At 40.5% G+C, this 26,898-nt stretch overlaps 2 protein-coding genes across 6 annotated transcripts in view; both read right to left on the bottom strand.

Moving 5' to 3' along the window:
- The window catches only part of IPO8 (importin 8), a 49,855-nt gene extending 37,164 nt beyond the window's left edge, over nucleotides 1–12,691 (bottom strand). Inside the window, exons 1-3 of one of the 2 annotated variants that reach the window (XM_061345805.1) lie at nucleotides 12,321–12,687; nucleotides 3,925–4,006; nucleotides 1,670–1,826 (exon numbers count right to left, since the gene is read on the bottom strand). In XM_061345805.1, the coding sequence (XP_061201789.1) occupies nucleotides 1,670–1,826; nucleotides 3,925–4,006; nucleotides 12,321–12,404 (323 nt within the window). In that variant the 5' untranslated portion in view covers nucleotides 12,405–12,687. Of the gene's footprint in view, nucleotides 1–1,669; nucleotides 1,827–3,924; nucleotides 4,007–12,320 lie in introns of both variants that reach the window. The other variant, XM_061345806.1, reaches the window with a different exon arrangement.
- Nucleotides 12,692–20,441: 7,750 nt separating this feature from the next.
- The window catches only part of CAPRIN2 (caprin family member 2), a 34,553-nt gene continuing 28,096 nt past the window's right edge, over nucleotides 20,442–26,898 (bottom strand). For 2 of the 4 annotated variants that reach the window (XM_061345808.1, XM_061345807.1), the window contains 5 exons: nucleotides 25,954–26,137; nucleotides 24,771–24,956; nucleotides 23,585–23,685; nucleotides 22,838–22,904; nucleotides 20,442–21,356 (listed from right to left, as the gene is read on the bottom strand). In XM_061345808.1, the coding sequence (XP_061201792.1) occupies nucleotides 20,788–21,356; nucleotides 22,838–22,904; nucleotides 23,585–23,685; nucleotides 24,771–24,956; nucleotides 25,954–26,137 (1,107 nt within the window). In that variant the 3' untranslated portion in view covers nucleotides 20,442–20,787. The remainder of the gene's footprint in view (nucleotides 21,357–22,837; nucleotides 22,905–23,584; nucleotides 23,686–24,770; nucleotides 24,957–25,953; nucleotides 26,138–26,898) is intronic. The other 2 variants (XM_061345810.1, XM_061345809.1) reach the window with 2 other exon arrangements.

Consider the following 26,898-nt stretch of genomic DNA (forward strand, 5'->3'; position numbering starts at 1 on the left):
TCCATGCACTTTTAGTTGCCACTCACAGTGGTGATGCAAGATGCGATTGCGAACTGACTAAAGTGAGGTGTGATTCAAAAAGCTCAGCAGCACTGAACTAGAAGCTGCAAATAAATACTCTTGGCTCTGCTAAGAAATTAAAAAAAAAAGTCTGCAGAAAATATTGGTTCTTCTATATTTAGTTTTCCTTTGGTATCCTCTTGCAGTTCATTACATAAGGAGCCACTATTAAAAAGTAGTTCAATAAGGGGTCCTCCACCTACCAATCTCTTTAGCTTTGTACTAACTTATTTCCCCCCTCAAGTCTTTGGAATTTGTGCTTGTTGCTGGTTTGGTTCCTCCCCCACTTATTCTCACAAGCAAACAATGAAAAAAGGATTAGAACTTCAGACCAGTTCCAGTAAAGTTTCTTTGACTTTCTGAACCTCCGACGAATCTACAAATTTATCCAGTATTTAGAAACCCTGTACTTCATTACAGGTGACTGTCCCAGTGTTTTCAACAAACCTTTTAGGTGTAGATTGTCACTGCAACATCAGGGCATTCTGAGTATCGGGTTATGAATGATAGCTGAACTAGTTTGCAAAAAACTCTTCAAGCTTCCATTATTTTGTGTTCTTTGCTATGAACCTAGCCTTGGTATTTATGACATGACTGCAGGAGAAACCATATACCTTTATTACCTTATCACAAAACAACACAGACTTCCTTATCTCGTAGCACAACCTTGGCAAGGAGCACCTATCTCTTTCAGTGGAGATACTAATCATCTGTGTCAGAGTACGTTGGAAAAGATTAACTGGAAATGATGATTTAGTTCATTTTCTTGTCTCAGTAAAGGACCATTTATGCCCTAAGCATCCTTGGCAGGTGTTGGTCTAATTTATTCATAAGGACCTCTAGTGACAGCAATGTTATAGCCGTCTAATGCATCCTAGTTCTTCATTATTTTTTAAAAGTGCTTTCTCTAATCACAATTTCAATCTGTAGTGAATCACCCCTTCTGGATATGACCACTGACAAAAAAAGGACATCTTTGGGCACCTAGATGGTGGGGAGCAATAGGAAAGAAGAGGAAGATTTTCTTTGGTTTTTTGAAGACGAACATCTATACAGTATAGCCTAATCCCATCCTGTCAGCCTCACTTTAGAGTGTTGAACAAGTACCAGTTGTAGTATGTCTATGAAACTTAACTATTCTCCCATCAAAAACAGAAGATCATTTCTTTGCTCTTCGAATATCTTAAGCCCAAGAATACCAATTCATATTTAAATACTGAGACTACATATAAAAATAGCAAAAGTAATTGAGAAAAGGACTACTAGTAAAAAAAACAGATCTTAGGCAGTATTTCTCTATGGTTAATTATATATTGCAGATAGCCCTTTCTGCCCTCATCATCCAAATAGACAGGCTGTCGCTACAGTAAGCGTTACATGTCACTTCAAACACCACCATAAGAGGAAAAAACACATCACAAGGCTCTTAGCCTGGTTACTACATTTCTGAAAAACAAGTGCACATAAATACGTTAAAATTTATTATTACATTTTCAAAACAAGTACTTGATTCATCTCCCAAGAAATAGAGATTCTCACACCAACTATATCTGGACTGGTAGGTCTGAAAACCTGAGCTACAGAAATACGTCCACACAATGTAAGGTACCTCACTAAGTCAGGAGAGCGAATTATTCCTTCTACAATGTTATCACGAATCTGCTGACGATCATTTTCATGAATGTTAAATGGGAATACTGCTTCTCCAGGAGGCGGTTCACGGTCCGGCCAGTACTGTGTCACCATGTTCTTCAGGTAAATGGCAGCTAAGTATAAACATTGGGGAAATAAAAGTTTAATTGTAACACATCTCCACATTCCTCTGTGCTCAACTTTACTAGAAGTTGAAAGTAGAACAAAGAGTTGAAAAGACAACTGGAAAACACTGCATGAGTTGTTAACCATTATAGGCACTACGCACAGCTGAAGCAGAAAACCACTTTCTTTTTAATTCCATACAAAATCAGGCTCAAGTGCCTGGTCCTAAGCAGAACAGGACAGTATTCAGTCAGCTTCTATTAGGATACATTTTCTATTACAGCAATCTTCTATATGGACATAATATTCAATCATTCTAAATAAGCAAACAAAAATCTACTTATCTGCATTTTTAGCCATCCCTAACTCAAGCTCAGTAAGTGAAGTTTAGAAAGCTCAGGTAAACAAACCATTGTGCATGCAGAAGGGACACTCGCTTGGGGAAATGCTCAGTATGAAACTGGCATGTGGCCTACCTTCTATTCAAACTGAAATGTTTGTTGTGAATTCTCTAAGCTTTATCTCACTACTAGGATTTCCCGTAATCCTGTAGAATTGTTCCCTTCTGTCTCACATGAATAACCATGAAAAATAAAGTTAATCTTCAACTGAAAATAAAGCAGCATTTATGCTTCAGTACTAAAATGCCTGTAGGCATTCTTTATGAAAATGTAGTAAATATGGTGTAAGACATTAAAGGAACGTTTTTAATAAACTCTTATACCTGCACTAGTTGGGCTGATTACTAGCTAGGGTTTTAAAGTCTAAATAAGATATCCTTGGGTACAATCATTTTTCTTGCTGATGACAAATTACTAAGTATGAAAACATGTAGTTCATAAAATATTTTATAGGAACAAGAGGAAAAACAGTTCTTTGTTGATGACATGCCAGAATTTTCACATGAGAAACAGGTCCACAAAGACCAGCCCAAGACTTTAATTTACTTTAACCATACATCTTGTTACTATACAAATTCTTGGCTTTTAAAAATTCCCAGGGAAATCTGTTAGCTTACAAATGTAATTTGAACATGTTTTCCTATTTTATACCCCTACTCTGTAAGAAATGAAAAATAAATCAAAAATTTAGAAATGATGTTCTACATACTTGGTGGGTTTTCCTGAATGATGCCGAAATGAGAGCTTAATTTACACAAATTACCTTACGGAGTCTAGATTAAGCATCAAACTTTACTAGGGAATGGTTTAACAATGACATTCAAAGTTGGATTATCTTTGAAAAAATAAATGCCAGCATGACAAACAGCATATGTCAGCATGCCCCAATGCGCTGAGGGGATTAATAGGATCTGTTAAAAAAAAAAACCCAACAGTGCTTCTATGGGAAATGCTGTTCCATAGGATAAAAACAGAGCTGTGAGCAAAACCGTGTTCACCAATTTCTTGAAAAAGTTGAATATTTTCTGTGTCTGTCAAAAATATTGTATAGGATTAGTCCAGACAGATTATGAGAACTTAGAATCTGATCTTAGTCAGATGTATACCCTGCAGTTAACTGCACCAGCATACCTGGACTTACACACACTGCTGGGCAATCCTTCTAGACATGCTCAGGCTATAAATTTATAACTCCGCAGTAATGTGACCTTTCTTCAAATCTACTTTTGTGAGCAGACACCATAGACACTGTCTAAGCATACATGGCTACCCCTGACCTAGGGAACTATGAGATGAGGGTTTTTTTATTATTATTAGCTTTCCTTATTCCAGGAAAATGGATACATGTATAAAAATGAGATCCACCTTTTTTTTTTTTTTAATTCCTACTTGTCGTGGCATCACTGCTTCTATATCACCAGGAAAACGAAGACCTAAGGCTCCCTTGGGTGCTTAGTTTTGAGCAGAAATCATTCTGCTATCAGTACCACAGCAATCCAGCAGAGATCACTACAAGCACAGGGATGTCAAAGCAGGGCTCTACCATATGCCCCCAGTTTTAACTGACCGTCATGTTAGATCCTTTTCATTTCCACATTTAGGACAAATGTGAACTTACTTGCATTGCAAGAGCTGGATAGGTTGTTGAAATAACATACAGACTGACTGTCTACTGAAAGAAAAGGAAACAAGGAATTCATCTCACCTGCCTGACGCACTGGAAATTCGACTTGATCTGATACTATGATTTGCAGTAGACTTGGAGCAAAATTGATGATCTTGTAGGACTGAAATACATACAAAACAGTTAGCAAATCACTAAGTTTGAAGTCGAGTGTATTACTGAAAGCTAAATAACAAATACATTTTGCAGGTTTTTTCGACTCTCCTCATGAAGTACAAAAGGTTTTAGCACTTGGATTTACCTGGATCTGCATCAACCCAAATAATTACTTGTGAAAGCTGAGTGTATAACGGCCCATGGGTGGAATATCTAATGTGACAAGTCTCTCCACGAGAGATTAGTGGTAATTAATATTTAAATAGTGGTACTGAATATTTAAATAATTTTGAACATGCATAATGAGAAGCACTACAGATCTCTTTGAATTATTTAACTTAGCCTCATAAATCAAACGGGTATTGACATGCTTCATCAACACATACCATTTATTTGCAAAACAGATTGTGGTGTAATAGAGATACTGAATTTTGAAGAGATTAAGAAAACCATTTAAAATTATATTCAACTGTAAACAGCATCTACATTAGCCAGATATTATACACCCACTAATGAACTAGAAGTATAGTGCATCTTAACAGAAAAACAAGAACGGGGAAAACACAGTGGAATAACCATTTTTAATTAAAACCAAGTGCACACAGATAACATTTCAAACCCCACAGCCTTCCTGGGAACTTTTCAAATGCTCCATCAGCCATGCAGCCGAGGAATGTCAAAGAGAAAATAATGCTCACTGAACTTCCGAGCAAGGCATGCCAGATTGAAAAGATGTGAAAATCTGATAGCATTATTCCGCTGTCATTTAACAGGGGTCCTCCAACTTGAAGAATCATTGACTCAGCATGGTGCAGTAACTACTAAGCCTTGGCAACATCAGTAGTTACTAGTAGGTCAGATCTTTCATCACTTAGATCCATGTGCTTTATGTCCAAAGAGAGAAGTTTCTTTGGGCTAGATAGCACAAGCTCACTTTATTTCACCTTTTATAGTCATCTTTCTTTCCAACTGCTTTGTCTGGCAGTTCTGTGGTTGTTTCCAGAGCTGTGCTTTAAGTACAAATATACTACGTCCCCCTGTAACCTTTGCCTCATTCAAAAGCTGTGAAATAAAGAGGAGTGTTCTGCTCTGTACCCAGTTCCTTGAGCTAGCATTTCCATAATGAGGTAAAATTACGTTGCTTTCATAATGCCTAAGTGCAACAGCTGCATCACAACACTATCATTCAATAATTTTACCAAATCAGTTAACTTTCTGGCCCTCATTTTACTCATTATAATGGTAGTGTAATTCTAACCTACTCTGTGCTCAGAGACTCATTTGGTGTTTATAGAGTAATCTGAGATCTCACATAAAAGCAGTAATGGCAAATCAAAAGCATACTCTCCTATAATTCCCTTCTCTATAAACTTTCATTATCCATAAGAAATGCTCCAAACAAAGTAAAAGCTGTAACAGAACAGGAACACCATTTATCTACAAACATGCAGAAATATCAGCTATCAACATCAATTGGTTGAAGCATACTCAATTCCAAAGATCACCTTTTAATCAAGTGTCCTGGAGTGCAAAGTTTGTCCTTCAGTCACTACTGGACACAATTATCTACAATGTTGGCAGGTTCTGATGGGGGTTGCAGTAGGCTGCAGCATCCTCCAGCACTCAACACCCAACTCCAGGGAGATAGGGAAGCCACACAGAATCCCAGAAGCACAGAAAACCAAAACCATGCATGAACTCAAATCCTTTTTATTCTGAACAGTGCCAACATGTTGTTCTCAGACTCATTCTACTCACAGCTTTTACTACTATGAACACATTAAGAATGCAACGTTTTGGGAGGTTGTTTTGCTGCTGTTTTCCTGCAGTAGTCCTACCAGTATGACATTTAGAGTGGACACAGTGATAATGGTAAAAATCTTTTCCCCTTCTCTGTGCAAACAGCTTTTACTAAATCCACATTAAAGTCAGTGCTACTCCAGGAAGTTTTACTGGTACCACTTGTGCTGTCATACAACTGCTATCCCTGCAGTTTTGCCAGGATATATACAAATATGGTTATTTGGCCTGTGCAGCAAATCCTTTCAGCAAGTGCCTGGAGTGACAAAAGGCATGCTATGCAGAAGGTACGCGCAGTGTCTCAGAGGCGGCCCCAGCTCTACCAGCAAGCTGCTATGAGGTTCCTTTACACTTTACATGCCAACATCCCTAAAGGGCTGACAGGAACAGAGTATCAAGCTTCCATTAAATCCTCCTACTCCATACTATTGTCATTACCATAATTTACATTTGTACATAGCTTCATTTTCTAACTGTTATCAGAAACACAAACACTGTAGAGATCAACAGAGACTCTGTGCCCCTGATTTGGTTGTATTTGTGAAGCTCAAACACCATCCTGCTCACTTGTGCAACAGCAAACCCGCTCAGGAAAACTACATGCTGCTTGCAATTTTTAGAACAGAGGACTTTTTAAAAAGCTGTATACAGCAGCATTTTTTGTATACCAGAACATTATTGGTTTAGTTGTCTCGCAGTGCTGTGATCTTGAGATGTATCCTTTCCCTGCCTCGTGCAGGAAACTATGTAACAGGCTCCTGGGAACCATTAAGTAAAGCTGTACTTATCACGCAAGCAGGTGCAGAGCAATTGTCAGGTGTGCACTGTGTAAGTGGGAAGAGACAAGGAAGAGATCTTGGTGCTGGATGAGTTCAGCAAGACAGTTATTTACATCATTACAGCTGCACCTGAACTTTACAAAAGGAGAGCAGGAATACTGCTAGTCCCACGTAAGGAATGGAAATCTATCTACTGACTTGCCCATGAGCTGCAGGGAGGCACCAGACGGCTGAAAAAGACCTTCAGCACAGCTCCCAGAATACAGCACACTGCTTTGTGCAGGTTGTGAACAATTACATTTGCCTTCGATTCACACTGTTGTGGAAGGTACTGACCCACAGTGGCATAAGTTTATTTTGAAGGAGAAAGTAGAAGTTTTTAACTATAAACTTTCACTGAATATTTATAAAGACTGATCATTTTAAAGTTGTGTAAAATACGTACTGAATCACGTCAGAGCATTTATGCTAAAAAAAAACCCCAAACTCACATCTAATTTCCACTGGGATTAAGAGGATGGGATATAAGAACATGCAAAGCTAGCAGCTAAACTGGGAGAAGCACACAGCACTGGTTAAGATGCGGTTTGGTAATTTTACAGCAACAGAGAAGAGATGTGTATGTCCCCATGCATCTTGTGCCACCTCTATCTGATGTCTCAGGATCTGTGCATTGCAGCTGTATAGCTTTTTGCACTTTCTCCACACACCTTTGGCCTAACATATACTTTCCTGCCTCAGCACCACAGCTCCAGTCTTTGAAACATCAGACAGCACATCATGTTTTGCCTATTTCCTCTTCTATTTGATTAGGTATAGAACAGATGACACCCAAGAAACCCTCATATGGGAAACTGAAAAACAGCAGGATGAACACCATCACATGAAAAGGACTAGAGAAAAGCAAGAAAAATATATAAAAGAGAAAAGCAAGAAAGAGAAAAGAGAAAAGCAAGAAAAATATATAAAAATTTCCCCAGAAGGATCTTACTGAAGCAAATAGTCTTCACACCTAACATTCAGATCCCAGGTTATCATGTACTATATACTACTAAATTAATTTCAGGAAGTATTATTTCCATCTTGCTTGCCATCACATTTAAATCCCACAGCAAGCAACTGCTCCATAACCTTATTTGTCTGCAACCTTCCCGCTGCACTGATGACAACCACAGTGGCTGAGTGCAGAACAGCACTGGATGGTGCTTTTTCCCCTGCAGAACAATGGGACAACCGAGGACAATGCATATGGAAAACTGGAGCCTTCCCTCAGGTTCTGCAAGTGAAGCCCAGACCATCCTTCTACACCAGTAGTAAACACCTCTTTCTCTGTACCTCCTAATCCAAGCATGGCATGTAAAAATTGCTGAAAAATCAAGGCATTACGTTTTCGCTTGCAAAGACAGACAAAATGAATTTGTGCCTTGAATACATATGCAATTAACTGTTCACTAAGCTTATTTTAAGGTTTACACACATTTGATCTGAATGCTCAACTACCTGCTTTAGTAAGTTCTATTTTCTGTTTGCTGTGCACTGGAAACGTGTTACTTAGAAATTCCATCAGTATTTCACACTCAGGAATATATCTGCAGTTGTTAAAAGAGTATTTTCTCTCTTGTTTTCACACTGTCAGTCACAGACGGTTGTTAAAACAAACTACAACTTCAAAAGACACTTTCTTCTTTCCCTGCCTACACAAAGGCATTTTGTGGAGGGAAAAACAAAATGTGGAGGAGAAAACACATAGTGTTTTCATACATGGTGAAAATAAGCATATGAAAGAACCTACCCGAGTTTCTTTCCTTTGTGGGTTCTGCTGCCAAATTCACCCAGTCTCAAACAAACTCACTTTCCACAGAACTTCTAATCATGCAACTCAACTTCCTCATCAAACTGGTCTTCAGTACAAACACCCAAGCACCTGAGATTTCTTCCTCTAGGTAATGAATGAGGTGCTCACTGGCACTTTCAGAGTGGTCCTAAGATCCCCACCCACTACGGCAGCCAGCTCAACAAAGATGTGGTAGATATGGAAGCCCCTATCTTTATTCTGGACTCTTCTGCTTTTAGGTGACCTCCTCATACTTCTTTCTCTTCTTCCACAACTGCTACTCTTCCCCTGTCAAAGCCAAGTTCTGCAACTCCTTCTCAATATTCACACAAATAGCTGGAACCATTGCCTTATTTCCCCCTTTGTTACAAGCCAAACAAATGTACTATAGCAGGCTGAGCCACTGAAGATTAATGTACTAAAATTGGGGGGGGGAGCACAAGAAAGAGAGGAGTATTGAAAGATGTGTACACTTACAAAATCAACAGTCTACAAGGGAAATGACAACAGTTACATGATAGATTACTGACCTGGCAGAAAATTACTGCTCTAGTTTATCAAGAATCACCTTTCAGGCAAATCCCACATATCCACCTGTGTTCAAGTCACAGAGTGAAGTTTGTTGACGACTCATAAGTAGAATGCATCATCCAAGTAGAAAGATCAGAAAAATCCTACAAAGAACTGAGTGATCTTTACATCAACAAAAACAGAGTGGAATAAGGAGACAAAGAACACGGTCATGCACTCGAAGATAACAGGAACTTCTCCTAAAAGCTTGAGGCTTCTTTGTGATGAATAACCAAAAGGAGACCTCAGTGTATTAAATGACAAGAAATATGTAGATGTTGGACACAAATAAGATAGCTATAGTTTTAGAAGGTATTGAATATGGCACTGAATATGAAACTTTCTGGAATGCTGCAAACAGATGACCAGATTGCACAAGAAAGATTAATTCAAATGGAAACAAACACAAAGAAGAGCTGTGCCCTCCCTATTATTAGATTTCATAATTTCAGTTTTAGTATAAAGCAAAGGAAATACAGCCTGTTGAGGCAAGGAAAACAGGCCAGTAGGGATCAGGCTTTGACAAATATGTCAGAGAGAGTACCAAGAAATCTGTACCAGTTAAGAAGTAAGATTGGCACAAATGGATATAAATGGACCATAAATTAATTTTGTCTGGAAACCAGAGCTTGCTTCTAGCTGCAGGAGGAAGAAAATTCACAAACATCTTTCCAATAGATATAATAATGGAAGAAAAAAAAGAATCTTGACTCCATCTCTGAATGCAGTTAGATGATAATCCATAAGGTAGACAACAGTTTGATTAATTTAGATCTATCTTTACACATGTACAGAAGAGAAAGAAGCATGCAGAAGAGAAAGACACATTTTCAACATGCTGGGATTTTTTATAGGTAGGGAAGCTTTCCTTCATTTTAACACCATTCCCCATGCTCTATGCTGTAAGCAAATTACAGAGTCAGGATCATTACAATATTGTTCTAAAGGACTCTGTTTTGGTATAGGCAATGAGGCGCCTACAGAGAGGTGCTATATTGGTGGACTAGTTGGGTTTACACTCTCTGGGAAGCTCCTGTCACTACCTGGATTCAAACTTGAAAGCAAATGTACACTGCAGACAGGCAAACACAAGAGAGGTTTTACCTCAATATCCATTAGCATATGTGTATCAGGAGCAGCATCAGTTTAACTATGGCACAGAATAAAGGTGACCCCTGTTTTGTTTGACCAAGTGTTATATTACTATTTCAACTACCTATTGTTGGAGGGTTTTCTGGTTGGTTGGTGGATTGGTTCCTTTGCTAGAACAAGATAAATACCAGAAAAGCATCTGGATTCCAGTACTTGCAGGAACACAGTTATACGTCAACACCATCATTAGATACATGAGAGTCTGACACGTCGCTTTGTAGTCTTGCTTCAAAAGCACTGAAAGGCTTCAAGATGTCAAAGGCCCACGTTAAGCAACATTCCTCAGGAGCACTTTCATCCCTCATCTAAACAGCTGTCAAACCCAGCACTGCATCAGTACATTGTATCAGTCAGATACATCATGCTTCATTTAGTAACAGAAAGCCTGCACAATGGAAGGTATGTCTTAGTTTCAAGACTCATTCCTTGTAGTAGTTAGAGAAGAAAAAATGTGCCAGCTATTTCAAATAACAATCTGTATCTCAACCTGATCTCAATAAATGTACTTGTCTGCTTCTCCTCTGGAATCTAAAACCTGTGTCTTTTAAGAGAACTGCAGTACCCATCACTTGAACCTAAAACACTTAACAGATCTCAATCTTGCTTTCAAAACTTTTCCTGAGCTTCTTACTGATGATAGAACAACAGTGTAAGGAGCAGGACCCAGGAATCCAGACAGCTGCCTCTTTGTTCTCAGCCTGCCAAACATGCAGCAGTTTATTATTATAGTTCCGACTCCTGTGCAACAGCCTGCTGACAAATATTTATAATTTCCCTCTCAGTCCTTCCTAGTAGGGATAAAAATAGATACTGATGATTTTTTTTTAAGTAACTGTGCCAAATAAAGAAATAAAAGGCTTGTATTTTTATCTAACTATCCCCAAGAGCCTTCCCAATGTCCAACACCTAATCCACTGATTTACTAAAGGAATTTGCCAACTGCTAAAGCAAGGATTAGCTCTACCTAATTCAGAATGACTTTTAAACTACCTAAATAGAAAATTAAGCCAAAAGAGCAATTCTGAAATAGCAGTAATACCTAATAGCCAATTCTCATTGACCATTTTTCTAAGACACCAACAGAATCAAAAAATCCAAGTCCTCCAACAGAACTGATCCATTCCAGTAAAGCATAAAGGATTTAGCACTGTGCAAGGGAATTTTCTCCTTTTTCAAATGTCCAAATTCAGAAAAGCAAAGAATGGTTTGTGTTGGAAGGGACCTTAAAGCTTATCTGGCTCCAACCCCCTGCCACAGGCAGGGACACCTTCCACTAGACCAGGCTGCTCCGAGCCCTGTTCAACCGGGCCTCGAACACTGCCAGGGATGGGGCAGCCACAGCTTCTCTGGGCAACCTGTGCCAGGGTCTCACCACCCTCATAGTTAAGTTTCTGCCTAATGTCTAACCTAAATCTCCCTTCCGTCAGTTTAAAACCATTCCCCCTTGTCCTGTCACTACATGCCCTTGCAAAGAGTCCCTCTCCAGACTTTTTGCAGGGCCCGTTTAGGTACTGGAAGGCTATTAGAGAATTGAGACTGTGCTCAATAGTTTTGATTCAGCGCTTATGCCTGTACAAACTGCGGGATGCTGCGATAAATACTACCAATAGAATCCTAACGTGCCTATCTCAAAGTTTTATTCCGCACGCTACTGAGCGGGACAAAATCCCAGGGAGCCACCGCTCTCAACCATCTGGAAGAGCAGGACAGAGACCCGAGGAGCACGGCTCCCCGGTACCATGCCTCCCAGAACAGAGCACTGCAATGAGCGCCCAGGCCAGCCGAAGGTTACATTGCCGCACTCCATCCGGTACACCGTGCTCCCAGGGTCACGAAACTAAGGACACAGTGGAGCGAGTACACCGAGTACAGCTCCGGGCTCCCACGGCCCGGACCGGGGCTCCCGGAGCCGGCAGGTCTCTCCCCGAGACTCCCGCGCTGCCTTCCGCCGCCAGGCCCGAGCGCCCGGGGCAGCCGCTGACAACCGGCGGGGAACAGCGGCTGATGGCCCCGGCCGCTGAGCGGTGCGGACGACGGTCCCGCCGGGGGGGAGGGGGCGCAACCCGCCCCTGCCGGCGGGGCCGGACGACCCCGTGCTATGCGGCGGCCCCATGCCGCGGCGGGGCGGGGGCGGGGCAGGCCGGCGGCTGGTCGTGGCCGGGGCCGGGGCCGTCCGCCCCCCTCACCTGATTGAGCTCGTTCTCGGCAGCGATGCGCAGCTTCGGGTCTATAGTGCCCTTCAGAGCCTGGATGATCCTGTTGGGATCCATCTTCCCGCTCCGTCGGTGGCAAGCGGCGCGTCCCCAGGGGCAGGAGGAGGAGGGAGAGGAGCCGCCGCTAGCGCCACGGCCGCCCCCCCGTGCCACAGTCACAGGCTCGTGTCCCCCACCCACCCCGGTCCCTCTCCGGAGCCATTCACCGGTTTGCGACAGCTGGGTATCGGGAAACGGGCACTGCTTTACGGCCACAGCGCCTCCTTCTAGCTTCTGGCGGAGGTCGGCGAAGGGTGGCCGCCATGTTGTTGTACGGAAGAAAGTCACCCTGAATGGCACGCTGGGGGCGGGGTTAGGGAGCGATATCCATGGCGTGGCTACCTGGGGGCGGCCATGTCGGCTTACGGAACGCAGGCGGAGGAGCAGGCTCGGGCAGCCGCGGCAGCAAAGGGGCGGCTCAGCCCGCCATAGTACGGTTGCCGTGGTACAGCTGCCGCTGCTGCAGTGGTGTTGAGGAACCTCCATCGCTGCTTGGTGGCCTCTCTGTACCTTGCAGCGACTGGCAGCACTGACTGAGGCACACCAGTCCCACAGGTATTGGGCTGCTCAGCCCACGGAGTGCTTCCAGACCTTCTGCACTAATCCATCTTTGCCAGCACATACTTGCATTGCACTCGAGGTAAAATCCTCATTTTCCTTCTTAACAGTTGACTCCCTTTTCCCAGTAGCTTTCTAGCTTGCATACTAGGCTCGATGTGTATTTGCTACCTGGTGAGTTGTTTGCACGAGGATTAAAGTGAGCACACAAAAACTGAATGGAAATGAGGTCAATTCCCTTACACAATTACCCAGCTACCTGCAGCTGGACAAGAAAAGCTCACAACATACAGGAAGATAGAAACATGCTGCAAGGCGCTTCCTAAAATGTGCAGTGGGACACTGATTGTAATTCCTGCTATGCTTCTGAACATGCTCCTTTGGATTGCTTGTTCTCATCATTATGTAGATCAGTAGAACCTGAAAATTACTTGTGTATCTTAATGGTGTTTGTGTGTGAAAATCGTAGAATAATTTGGGTTGAAAAGGACCTTAAGATCATCTAGTTCCAGCCCCCTGCCATAGGCAGGGATGCCTCACACTAGATCGTGTTGCCCAAGGCTGTGTCCAACCTGGCCTTGAACACTGCCAGGGATGGAGCATTCACCACTTCTTTGGGCAACCCATTCCAGTGCTTCACCACCCACACAGTAAAGAACTTCCTCTTTATATCCAATCTAAATTTCCCCCATTTTAATTTGAACTTCTTGGGTATACAAACACTACTTCCAACTGTAAACATTTGGCCTACTGTGATTCTTCACCCCTGTCCTCCTGTTTGCACCCTTAAGCAATAGAACATGCAGCTGATCCAAAAGAAGAATTAAATACCCATGCAGGTGTAAGATAACTATCCAAAGTGCAGTTCACAGACCAAAACCATGCCAAGAAACCCTCATGACTAGTACGAACTTAGTGAGCTAAATCCTTTGCTTACTTCTGCAGGTAATGTTTTATGTTAAATTTGCGAACAAGGAACATTTTATTAACTGGTAGAAAGAACAAAAAGACTATCTGCTGTATTTTGGAAAAGTCAAGCACAGGAGCAATTACAAGATCGCCCCATTATATAGATGCCTTAAAAATACTATTAGACAGTATGTTATTTGTTCATTGTAATTACAGCGTAAAATATCATTTGTCATTACTGTTCCTCAATTAAGAAAGCAGCAGTACTTCCTTCAACTTATGTATTACCTGACCTATGCTGAAGAATACTTTTCTTAACAGTGCTGAATGCACAGTGTTTATGTTATCATTTATAGTAGGGGTACCCTTATCTACCCAAGGGAACTATATAGCAGCATTTGCCACATCTTTACTGCCACTAAGTAACTTAAGTTCTTAAATAAAGGGAGCCTACAAGAATTCTGGAGAGGGACTTTTTACAAGAACATGTGGTGACAAGACAAGGGGAAATGGCTTTAAACTGACAGAGAGGAAATTCAGATTAGACATTAGGAAGAAACTCTTTAACTATGAGGGTGGTGAGACACTGGCACAGGTTGCCCAGAGAAGCTGTGTTTGCCCCATCCCTGGCAGTGTTCAAGGCCAGGCTGGACAGGGCTTGGAGCAGCCTGGTCTAGTGGAAGGTGTCCCCGCCCATGGTGGGGGTTGGAGCTGGATGGTCTTTAAGATCCCTTTCAACCCAAACCATTCTATGAAATTATTTACAAGGAAAACGTGAAAGTAGCTAATACTGTTTAAAAAAAAAAAAACTCCCTTAATAATTTTGTTTATAACTTAAAATATAATCTGGCTGTAAAAATGAATTACACTTACCTGGCCTTTAGAGACTGTGTGCTTTCTTAGGGTTTTCATCACTTTGAAGTGGTGCAGAACACCTGATCATTATCATTCAGGAACTGCCATTCTGTTCTCCAGTAATGCAGCTCTACAGCATTTAGCAGGAAATTGAAGGTATTTTCAGCCACCTTTTCATTCCTTCTCAGAAGCAGGTGAGATTATGTTCAGTAATAATAAAACAAACAGAAAACAGTGTGAGTATGAAAAGTACATGTTGTTAACTGTGATAATTCATCATTTTCTCATTTTGGTTAAGATAGAAAATAAACCAGTCCAGTGAAAACTGTCCATTTTAAAGATCTTGGAGCACAAATCATACGAAACCACTATTACTTCAACGATTTGTAGTGTTATATCTCCACTTCCTTTTCCCAAATTACCATGCCATGGCCAGTTTAAAAGCAGCTCTAGTTTATTCTGTTTCTGTGTATTCATCTCTGGTAGGTGAACTTATATGTTATTAAATGTATTTGTTAAAGGACTTCAGTGTTGTGGAGCTGGTGATGTAAAACAATGAAGAACCAAATGTGCTTAACATCTCCCTAAAAAGTTTTTAATAGTTTTATTGCACTTATCATTTGTATTTAAAACACAGAACTTTTAAGACACAATAGTCACTACAAAAAAAAATTTTTTTTTACACCAAAGAGCTAGCAAGGGTGATCTGCAGCAGATAAACATATAGCAGGCCTCCAGGTACAAGACTTCATGGCTAAAAAAGGACATTGAACTGTTGGAACAAATCCAGAGGAGGGCCACAAGGATGGTCAGTGAACTGGAGCACCTCCAGTATGAAAACAGACTGAGAAAGCTGGGGCTGTTCAGCCTGGAGAAGAGGAGGCTGCATGGAGACCTCATAGCAGCCTTCCAGTATCTGAAGGGGACTTGTAAGGTTGCTGGGGAAGGACTCCTCTTTAGGGACTGTAGTGAGAGGACAAGGAGTAATGGGTTAAAATTTAAACAGGGGAAGTTTAGATTGCATATAAGGAAGAAGTTCTTTCCTGGAAGGGTGGTGAGGCACTGGAAAGGGTTGCCCAAGGAAGGTGTGAATGCTCCATCCCTGGCAATGTTCAAGGCCAGGTTGGACAGAGGCTTGGGTGACATGGTTTAGTGTGAGGTGTCCCTGCCCACAGCAGGGGGGGTGGAACTTGATGATCTTAAGGTCCTTTCCGACCCTAACTGTTCTATGATTCTAAAATTCGAAAGCTGTCGCCTCTACTGACTCTTTTGTTGGAGCAGCTACAGGTAACTTGGAGCAATCAGGAAGGAAACATTATGTGAAGTGATCCAGAAAAAGAGAACAGTGGTATTGTCTGCACCACCTCTGCAGCCTGCAGGATGGAGGCTTCCTTAGCTGGAGGAAGGCAGCCATGACAATTCTTGTTCATTCATGATCTCTTCTCACATCCATAGCCTGGAGGAAACAAAAAAGTAAATTCCATTAGTATTTTGAAAGCTTTAAGAAGCCCTTTGTTGAATCCTTGAATAGGTAGCTAAGACCTATAGAGCCACTCACTCCCCCCCACAGTAGTGAATCAGAAGAGTAAGGATGAGAGAACACATAGGATGAGATAAAGAGAGTTTAATAGGCAAAGCAAAAGCTACGCATTAAAGCAAAGCAAGAAATTTATTCACCAGTTCCCATAAGCAGGCAGGTGTTCACCCATCCGCAGCAAAGCAGGGCTCCATCAGACTTGACAGCTACTTGGCATATCAGATGCCATAGCCTGAACATCCCCTTTCCCTTCTTCCCCCAGCTTGTATTGCTGAGTACTAAGTTATATGGTTGCTATGGGTAGCTGTCCCCTCCCAACAATTTGTGCACTCCCAGCCTGCTTGCTAAAAAGATCTTGTAAGAGGCAGAAAAGGCCTTGACTCTGGGTAAGCACTGCTCAGCAGTATCTAAAACATCCTTGTGTTATAGAAACTGTTCTGCTCACAAAACCAAAACAGCCCCATACCTACTACTCTGATGAAAATTAATTTATTGCAGTCAAAGCCAGCACACCCTCCCATTTCAGGGTGGTTCCAGCATTTCACTGAACTCAGAGAAGAAAATGTGGAAACTCACTCCAAATCAAAATGTAGGGTTAGCTCCTTAGCTTTTAGGCTCATCTTCAGCAGGCTGCACAAGGTAATTAAACTGGAGAGACCTTAGGTGGTATCTGATGTGCATAGCTAAGACAGCAACAGGATGTTAGAAAAGCTATGATGCCTCTTCATATATTTTAATTAGATCTGATTATCATCCTTAAAAGCACATTAGCTAGCGCAACAATTCAAGGAACTTCATTTAATGACTACTAAGGAGAAAAGTATTGGCAGACAATACTTACCTGAAATCTACAGCAGCAGTACATCAAGTATTTTCAAATTGTGAAATGTTTTGCCCAGAAGTAGAATAGGGATCTAGATCTTTCATCTAGACATACTGAGGTAGGGTGAAACTGTGTCAGTAAATAATGCATCTAAATACTCTGAAGTACTTTGAGAAGCATTCAAAATCAAGTACTAACCTGAAGCATGCAGAATGACATAAGAGTTATCAATAGGCTAGTATTTATCATTATCTGAAATCATTGGAAATGATGGGTTTAGGTATTTTAAAGATCAGAATAATTTTCAACTAGTGGATTTTGGCCAGCTGTTAATGTGGAATAAAAAAAAAAAAAGGTGCTTCGCTTGGTCTTTTGAAGTATTTTGTAAACACAGCCTTAGCATTTGAAAGGTTCAGTACATTTCATTTAATTTCATTTCATTTAAGTCACATCTAGTCTGAAAGCTTTTTTGTGACAGTACCTGTTCAATAGTGCGTGCATTTGGTTTTGTGACAGAGGTTAGCTAGAGCTGCGTTCATGGCTCTGACTAGAAGCACAGTAAAAGTTCTAGCTAAGAGGGTAATGTGAGAAATGTATAGGATAACATTGAACATTATTTTTAGTTACTCCAGAAGAAAATTATCCAAGTTGTATATATTTTTAATAACAAATATCAGGAAGAAGACATTTTACTTTTAAGTATCTGTACTAGAGAGAATTCCAATTCAGACTGATAAAGCCTATAAACTATGAAGTTCTTTAAAGCTATCCATTATATGATTTATGATCAAGTTTACTAACAAGGAATGGTATAATGATAAGATTTCACATCTATCTGGGGCAGCATGTACTCCTTTAATTATGTATTAAAAAAAAATCCATCTTGTACAGATGAAATCAAGATGTTTAGCTCAGATATCTTAAATACATGGCAAGCTAAGATACATAAAAACTTTGCTAAACCTATCAGTAAGAAATAAGATTAGTCCCAAAAAAAACGGTAACATGGGTCCACCAAGCAGTAGCCATGACTTAAGCCCAGACAGTAACTTAGAACCACTCAGCCCTTCCCCTTCTCTCTGGGTGGGATGGAGGAGGAGAATCAAAGGAATGTAAGCCCCAGTGGTTGAGATAAGAACAGTCCAATAACTAAAGTGTAATGTAAAACTACTATTAATAATAACAAAAATAAGGTGAGAAATATAAAACTAAAAGGGGAAAAGGAAAGGAAAACAATAAACACAAGTGATGCACAATACAATTGCTCACCACCTGCTGATTGATAACCAGCCTGACCTAAGCAGCAATCTGGGCCTTCCGGGTGACTCCCCCCAGTTTAAATACTGAGCATGACACACTGTGGTATGGAATACCCCTTTGGCTAATTTGGGTCAGATGTCCTGGTCTCTGCTTTCTCCCAGCTTCACCTCAGCATGAGACTGAAAAAGACCTTGATCAGGATGGACACTGCTCAGGAGTAACTAAAACATCAGTGTGTTACCAGCATTGTTCTTAGACTGAAGTCGAAATGCAGCATTGCACCAGATACAAGGAGAAAGATAACTGCTACAGCTGAACCCAGGATAGCAGTTTTACAGATCTGATTGAACCAGAGCATTAGAAAGCAGCATGCATATTATGTATTCACAGTAATCACATCTGAGGTTGCCAAAGGCTGAGCTTATTAGCAGCCTCTGTAAGTACTAGTAACTTGTTCTTAAAACATATGAAATCTATCACTTGCACATAAAGCAAGTAAGGATAAGCTGCATGCTAAACAAAGCAGCCTACACTAAGGCCATCTAAGCGCTATATGCACAGTAGAGTTCATGTATTTACTAGTCTCTATATAGACAGACTGAGAGAGGTGTGACTGGTGCAGTGCTCTACACATAAAACGACATAGGAGTTGTAGGTCTATTAGAAAAGCAATAAACTTTTTGTCCACAGCTACAAAGCTACTGCAAAGCTTAGTTATCCTAGCACTCAGGCCTATCTACCATATGAATATACAAGGAGAGTTAACACTGTAAGAAAAGGGTGCTAGTTAAACTCCTGCCACTCAACCTCTACCTTGATTGTTCTTGAAATAACCCCGTGCATTGGCTGAAGAATTACCATGTTTAAAAGCACAAAATACAGCCTTAGTAGTCAATAGTTAAGGCTTGACATTTTTGCCTGTAGTGGGAAAAAGCAAGGTTCCCTGAAGCCTAAGCCTCTCAGAACTTGCCAAAGTAATTAAAACAAGACAAAGTATGATTACTCTCCAAGTCAGTAAGAAAGAGAAATCTAAGCTTGGAATAAACCCAAGATCTTATGCCAGTAACTTCATTAAGTCATGCCAGACAACATGTTTTGGCATCTGCAGGGGAGAACCATTTAAATTCGGAAGTTGCGAAACCAGTTACCATGAAACAGAAGCTTTATATCAGGTCTGAAGTCTACTCCATGCAGGTTTTTGCTTTTATCTCAACAAGCAAATAGCTGAACTGTTTTTACTTTGCATAGTTCTGTTTCATCTTCAGATATACCAGTTACACTTTTGCACTCATTAGTGCACTCAGATGAAGTGCTTCCTAGGGCTAAAACAAACTATGAAGCTTTTAGAAGTAAAAAGAGCCAGTGACCTACCTATCCAATAAACTTCTTACTAGTTTACCTTCCATTTTAAACATTGAAATACTTTACAGTAGTTGACATGACAAGGACATATCCTGGTTTGACAATTACTAAGCAAAAGAAATTGCTGAAGTTTGGTCACAGAGCCTGTTAGCTGTAAGAAAGGAATTTCATAAATGCTTCCTAGCATTTGTATTAACATTGGATTTGAAAAGCAAGCAGCATGCTTCAACTACAAGCACCAAGTTCCTCAGCAGTTCTCTGAAAGAACTGCATTACAATCCAATTCAAGTGTCATGGGCGAGGAAAACAATACACTTGCATACTTCATAAGGATTAATTTTAACTTTAAAATATATTTGCACCTAAGTGTGAGCCAGCCCTTCAGTGACTGTTTCAAGGTTTAAAAGTTTTAACTAATCACTGCTGAAAGACAGGTGATGTGACAAAGCTAGACTTCAACAGGATATGCACTTAAAATAAACAGCCCTAATGAAAGATGTAGAATTTCACTACTTCTTGACCTTTTGGCTAAAAGCAAGCAGGTATGGAACAATCTTGAACTCACTTTGATCAAGGACACACTTTTAACAATGTTATCAAGCAAGAACTAAACAAGTAATCCCACTTAAACTACACAGTTTATCCCGAATTATTGAAACCTGGAGACCAGCTCTATGTAATATGCATGTATGAACCACTCCAGGAATAAGCTCAGTTTGATATATTTAATAAAGACCACTGGAAATATTAATACTAAAATGCATATTAACTTGTTTTATTGAGGCACAACAAGGCATTGTGAATAGCCCATACTTGAGGCAACTGATAGTGTAGTAAGCTGGACATTAATACAGTTTAGGGTAAGTGCAAACAATATACATTCACAGCTTTACTAGCAAGGCTACATCACAACTGATAAAGTGCCAAATTAGTGCTGATTCAGTACCCCAACTTCAAGATTTCACCTTGCACAACAGGCCCATCATTTCCCCCCAGTAATGGAACCACATATCCTCTATAAAGTCAGAAGTGCAAAGCTAGTCCACCCCCCTCCACCAAGGTGTTTGGAGCAGCTCTTGTAAACATCGCACTGGATTTTAGTCCTGATAAAGGAGGTATCCTGAAAAGGTGGAATATTTCCAGCTACTTCCATAGATGGCTCCTCGATGCAGACGCAACCAGATTTGGTCTCCTTGGAAAAGCTGCAGGACTGCATGATTACTAGCTGTTTCATGATCAGGAGCCCCATCATTTGCATATGCTGACACTAGGACCTCTTCATTCTTCATGAGATTCACATACAGGGGAACATTTACAGCCAGTTTCAGCATGTGGAAGATGAAGACATATGTACCATTCACTGGACAGTTGAACCTACCAAGCTGGATATCAAAAGTTTCTCCAAGGTTGTTCAGCAACAGATCAAACACAATTGGCTGGTCTAGAGTTCCAGGAGCTAGGTTAGATGTTCTAGCGGCCGAGAAGGCAACTCTCATCTGCTGCGGGAGAGGATAGACATGCACTGGTAGTATGGTGGCAGCTTGGCTTGTCACTGGCATGTCAACAGGGGTGATGCTGCGGGAGTCTCCCTGCCCAGAGTCCCCACTGTTAAAGGTTTCATTGTCTCGTTCTGGACTGCTCACCTGAGAGGAATCACTCCACCCTGCTGTTAAAAGATCACCAGCAATGACAAGTAAGTATTGTAACAGAAGGATATCTTTAAACCTGCAGTTATAGTCCTAAGCAGAAAGCGTATGGGCTTTACAACAGATCTGTCCTTCACCAACAGCAAGTTGTCCAAGGACCCCAGTGAGAACAGAACTTTGAAGCTAGTTTACATTAACCACACTTACATTCAGCAAGATTGGCCATAATTTAACTATGAACAGTTACTTTTCATACTTGGAGAGGGCAGTAGCTTGCAATAGTTTTATCTTCACTATTTCCACTTACATATATCAGCATAAAAAAAGTGTATGCTAACTTCTGAGAGGAGATAAAACATAATTTCTGAAAAACCTTACAAATTACCAAGAGCCAAGCAGTCATTTAGTCACATTCAAGACCTGAATTTGCTCTTCAGGTTACCTCAATACTGTTGTTCTGGAACTGCATCCTAGGTCCTATTGACTTGTGATGCTAGAATATTTTAAGTCTGAAGAACTAGAATTGCTTTTAAGTTTTCTGCACCCCAACTCCCCCCCCCCCCAAAAAAGCTGTTTATATTTTTCAAACATCCAAGTTAAAAAGGGTCTAAAATGAAAAGATTAATAGATCTGAAAAATATTAACCAGTCACACTCAAGCTGCAAATCATTGTTATTTCCACCAGCAAGGAACACCACAAGATACCAAATAAAGCTAAAGTTGCTATATCCTAACAATAATGAGTACAGCTGTCAACTGTTAACTCACCACAATCTCACATTTCTGTTAATTTTGTTCTGAATTTTATTCTGAAAGTCCTCCCTCAGACTGAGTTGACCTGCTTTATCCTAAAATTTCCTGATATGCCAGAATTTTCATTTATTCTTCAAAGTAGCAATCTACAATTACTATTCATCTCATTTTTCACCTATAGCATCCTAAGTCCCAGCTTTTTCCAGCACACACAGTAGGATTACATCATCTTGCTCACAGCTTTTTCAAAATACACACTATCATGCTTGAGTCCTCAAGTCTCGTGTGTTTCTTTAGGTTTTGTACTCCAGCATGGAAATACAAAGTAAAGCTCTGTTCCCAAACAAATTATTTTTCATAGAAAAAGTTACCTTACAAGGTTTCTGTGATCTGATAGCTTCCCCAGAAGCAGGGGAGACCATACAATTAATGGAAAAAGCCATAAGCAACACTGGAACCACTCCCTCTGCATTTTCCTCAGTTTGTGAAGAAAGTTAAGTAAGGTACCATTATGTTAGAACTTTGACATATAAAGACACCCAAGTTGAGAACAGTAGCATTAAATTTGCTGCTATGTAATGTTGTTTCAGAACAGTACTTAAGCTTCCATCTAGCTTGGTTAAATTACACACACCATAATCTGTTTTGTCAGTGATAGTACACCATTTTCCTCACTATTCACAATAACACTCCATCTGCTATGCCCAAGCATACAGATGTGCCACAGGGAACCTGATGTTAGCCTTACCTCTTGAATTTGCACGAGGACCACTAGTCATCCCACCTCGTTTATAGCACTGCTGGTAATTAACATCCTAAAAGAGAACAGAAGTATTAGGAAGATGGCTATAAGCAAACCTGAAAATAAGTGGTGCTAACAAATACAGTATTTTTTCATTTACACAATTAATTCAAGCTCTAGAACAGACAATCCTGGAGTTCAGAATTAAGATGTAGATAAACAGCCTTACTTATGGAAAATTTACAATAGCTTGTATGAAGTTAAAGAGCTATTTCAATGCCCTTTCCAGCAAGTTAGCTTCTGAACTATACACAGTTCAGTTCAAGCAATATCTTAAATCTCAGGTCCGTTAGGAGTCCATGAGTCTGTACAGAATGAATGTAGTTCATTTCAAAGCTGAAGACTCTCCTTTCACCAGAACCCTTTGCATTCTTATATACTGCTTCTTAGGAATTTTTGCCCAACCATATTCTCATTCCATTATTTTATATTACAGAAGCACTCAGCATCAACTTTAAAATCCACAGTAAAATGACTCATATCACATCCTATTTGCTATATTTCATTTCAGAGACTCCCTCCAGTCTCCAGTCATTTCAACTGCTGCCTACTGTTTCAAGAAGTTTTGTCCAGGAAACAAAACCAGCATCTTGTAAGGAACAGTTCACCTGTGAAGATAATGAAAACCTACAGTAGAAGACTCAGCTCCTGTACAGTGCTCAAAAGGCTACTGGAAACAAGGTCAATACTTACCCTCTGAGAATAGGGCATTCCAGCATAATCTCTACCAGGAAACTGCAGCTGGCCATAGCTGCCATTAGTTATTGAAGGTGAGCCTCTGTAAGCATCAAAACCTGTTCAAATAAAGTTGATTATTTGATATTCCTCATTTGGTTTATAGTACAAGTCCAAAATACAACTGGAGCTCCCTTCTGGGAATTACTATGTGTATTAAATTATGCAACTACACCCATTCCTGTTCAGAATTTGGAGCAGAATCTCACCCTGTAAAGAAAGCATTTCATTAGCTACTCAGGACTACTGTATCAAAATTGCATACTTAGAAGTATTAACGTCAGACCATAACAACTACTTATTTGATACTAATGGTACTTCAAAGAATAGCTGAAAAAATCTGCTAGGTCCAGAAACAGGATTTAACACAGAATTAAGAAGTATTTTCTTTTGCTATTAGATATGCTTATCTACTATGGTTATACATTTAGGTGCTACTATTTAACCTCTTTAGCTATCAGGCTAACTAGCAAAGAAGAGCTGCAAGCCATTTAGTACCAGACACTATAAAACCCTTAACTGCTGTCAAGTGAGAACTATACAACTCATTGCCTGGTACATGTTGCTACCAGCTATTGAGCAGTCTCAGCCAAATAACTGGAACAGCTATGACAGACTAAGTGCCCTTCCGAAGTGGAAGAGGCCACAGCTACCAAAAATCTTAAGTTAGTATCTGCTTTAAGTCAGCTGAAAGTTTCTGGAGTACTTCAGCTAGCAGCAAGATAGCAACTAGCTTGCAGAGACAAACCTCTTCAATCTCTTCAATTTGCTATTAATCCAGAAGGGGTCTCCACTAGTGTGAGCCTCTCCCACGTCCCGGTTTCTGCTGGTAATATTAAAGCCAGCAGTACTAAGCAAAGACCACGTTGTTTTGGGCAAATACCACAAGTGCTATCTGAAGAGAATACACACCCAGAACGTTAGCAAGACAGATGCCAAGAGAAAGAATAAAAGGGGGAAAAAAGTTCAGATTAGTAAATGAAATAGCAAGCAAAATCTATATAGTTAAATAATTTTAAAACCTGTTAATGAAAGTTTCTACTTTCAAAACTCAAAAGGCTATGAAACAGCTCTGCCCTGTCCTGTTAAATCATGTTCTAGTATTACTGCATTAGTTCTAAGGTGGTAGCAAATACAGACATACCTTTGTACCCACCAGGGGAACGATATGAACTAGCCAGTGACCTTCCACCTCTAGCAGATCCTCTGACAGACCCACGACTGTTAAGGTAAGGCTGAGGCGGTCTGGGAATAACATTAGTCTGTGCTGGATAAAAGGCAAGGCTACCATTGCTAACAGGAACTGCTCCATCAGGTTGATAATTCACTGCTTAAAACAGAAGGCACAGAAGAATTCAAAGCTTTTGTAACTGTAAGAAGTTACCACACCTGGAAGCAGCAGCAGCCTTAGGAAGTCCAAAGATCCATCAAGCTGCTCAGAATATCCTGTTTTCCTGCCCCTGCATTACTTCAAATAAGAGGGCATCCTCCCATTTTCTTCTGTGGAACGTAATACTTATTGAAGTATACTGTAGACAGCCCAGGCTGTCAGTGTAAGCCTCTAATGCATTCAAGGTTCAGTTGCATAGGTCAGAACAAGCTTGCTGGCCTATGCAAGCCACAATAAAAATCAAGTAACACCTGGTTAAGAGCTTTCACATAGAACCAACACTGTTCTACAAGTGATTAGTCTTGGGAATCCAGACCCCTATTTGTCAGCTTTCTTTCATCCTGGAAAATATTTGAGACTTAGGAACTGGTTTAATTTCAAATTTAATGTCAGCTGTGTAAGTTCTCCTGTTACAGTATCTGTCAAGCAGGTCTGTTTTGTGTTGAATAAGGCAGCGGAAAACCCCACCTATCAGAAGTTTAGTCTTCCTTAGGTTAAACTGAAAATCCACCCCAACTTCATTTAGCATTCAGCAACACCAGCACTGTCTATCACCAGAGACCAAATTAATGGTTCCAAATATGAGCATTTCATCATTGCTTCAATTCCTAGCTAACAAAGGTGTGACTGACAAGTATCAGCGCATCCTTGAATTTCCAGCCTATTGGGAAATTCAGGCCTGTAAGTGACATTGTCCATACAGCTACTATAGAAACTAGTTTGAAGCAGCCTTTCATTCTGCTAGCAGTTTTGAAATTGTTTACACACCCTATCATCAACTAGATTAGGCTGATGCAGCCCTAATGTTAACAAGGTGCTATAAAAGTGTTAAAGAATTTCACGGAGTTATAACTCACAGCACATATTAATGAGTTAAAATACTAGAACCTAACTATCTTTTAAAGCTACTTGAAATAGATACACATACAGTTCTCACCTGAAGACAGAGGTTCTTGTGAAAGAGAGGTTTGTTCTGCAACATGAGAAGATTGCAGCTGGCATTGAGGAGGAGTCTGTGTACTTGCTGTGGAGAAACTCTGGTTATATCCTGCTGAATATGAAGAATCCTCCTTAATTTCCTGGTCTTTACGTGGAGGCAGTGGTGCATTCACTTTAAATACCTACAACATATTTCAAGGAAAATACTTAACACTACCAGCTAAAGTCACCACCACCATCTTATGCTGTAGCTTAAACTCATACCCCCAGGTCAGTTTCTAGAATACCTGTTTCTTAGAACTAAATCAAGGAGACTACTTCAACCCATCCTTTTCCCCTCTCAGTGCACTTCTGAAGGTTACTCCTGTTCATGTAGCTACTACCCAAGAAACAGCTTGACTGAGCATAGCTATTATATTTGAACAGAAGGGTTACCATACAGTAAGCTACTTTCTATGAGAAATCCACTATTAAATTCACTGTCTATCCATCCTACAGTTTTTTACATGAAGCTGGGACAGCCTGTAGATAGATGTTCACATTTGGGAAAAATTTGTCTTTATACATGTCTTGGAACCTGATATAACACTGCTATCCGCTCTATTAGACAGCCTTCACCCCTTTGGTAAAATGAGCCTCAACTTTCCTCTTGTTTTAAGTTCTCTCACAGTAAACACGTAACCTAACTTTTGTAATTCAAATTTCAGTGTTACAGACTGGGCACAAGGGTGGCACAAGGATGCTGTTAGTTAAAACTAATCAACCAGAGTTCAGTCACTCCAGTGACTCTACTGCTTTATAGCCAATAACCCAAAGTTACCAGAGTTGACATTGTCAAAAGCAGCTAGTACCAAGATCAGTAGGAAAGAAGTCTGTTTCAAGTAAAAGCATCTACACTTCACATAAAGAGTTGTCAGCAGTACTGATACTGGAGTCTAGAGGT

Source organism: Neopsephotus bourkii, unplaced genomic scaffold, assembly GCF_033783945.1.
Source record: "Neopsephotus bourkii isolate Nb327-2 ecotype Australia unplaced genomic scaffold, CSIRO-AGI_Nbou_v1 NB_244, whole genome shotgun sequence".
Lineage (NCBI taxonomy): Eukaryota > Metazoa > Chordata > Aves > Psittaciformes > Psittacidae > Neopsephotus > Neopsephotus bourkii.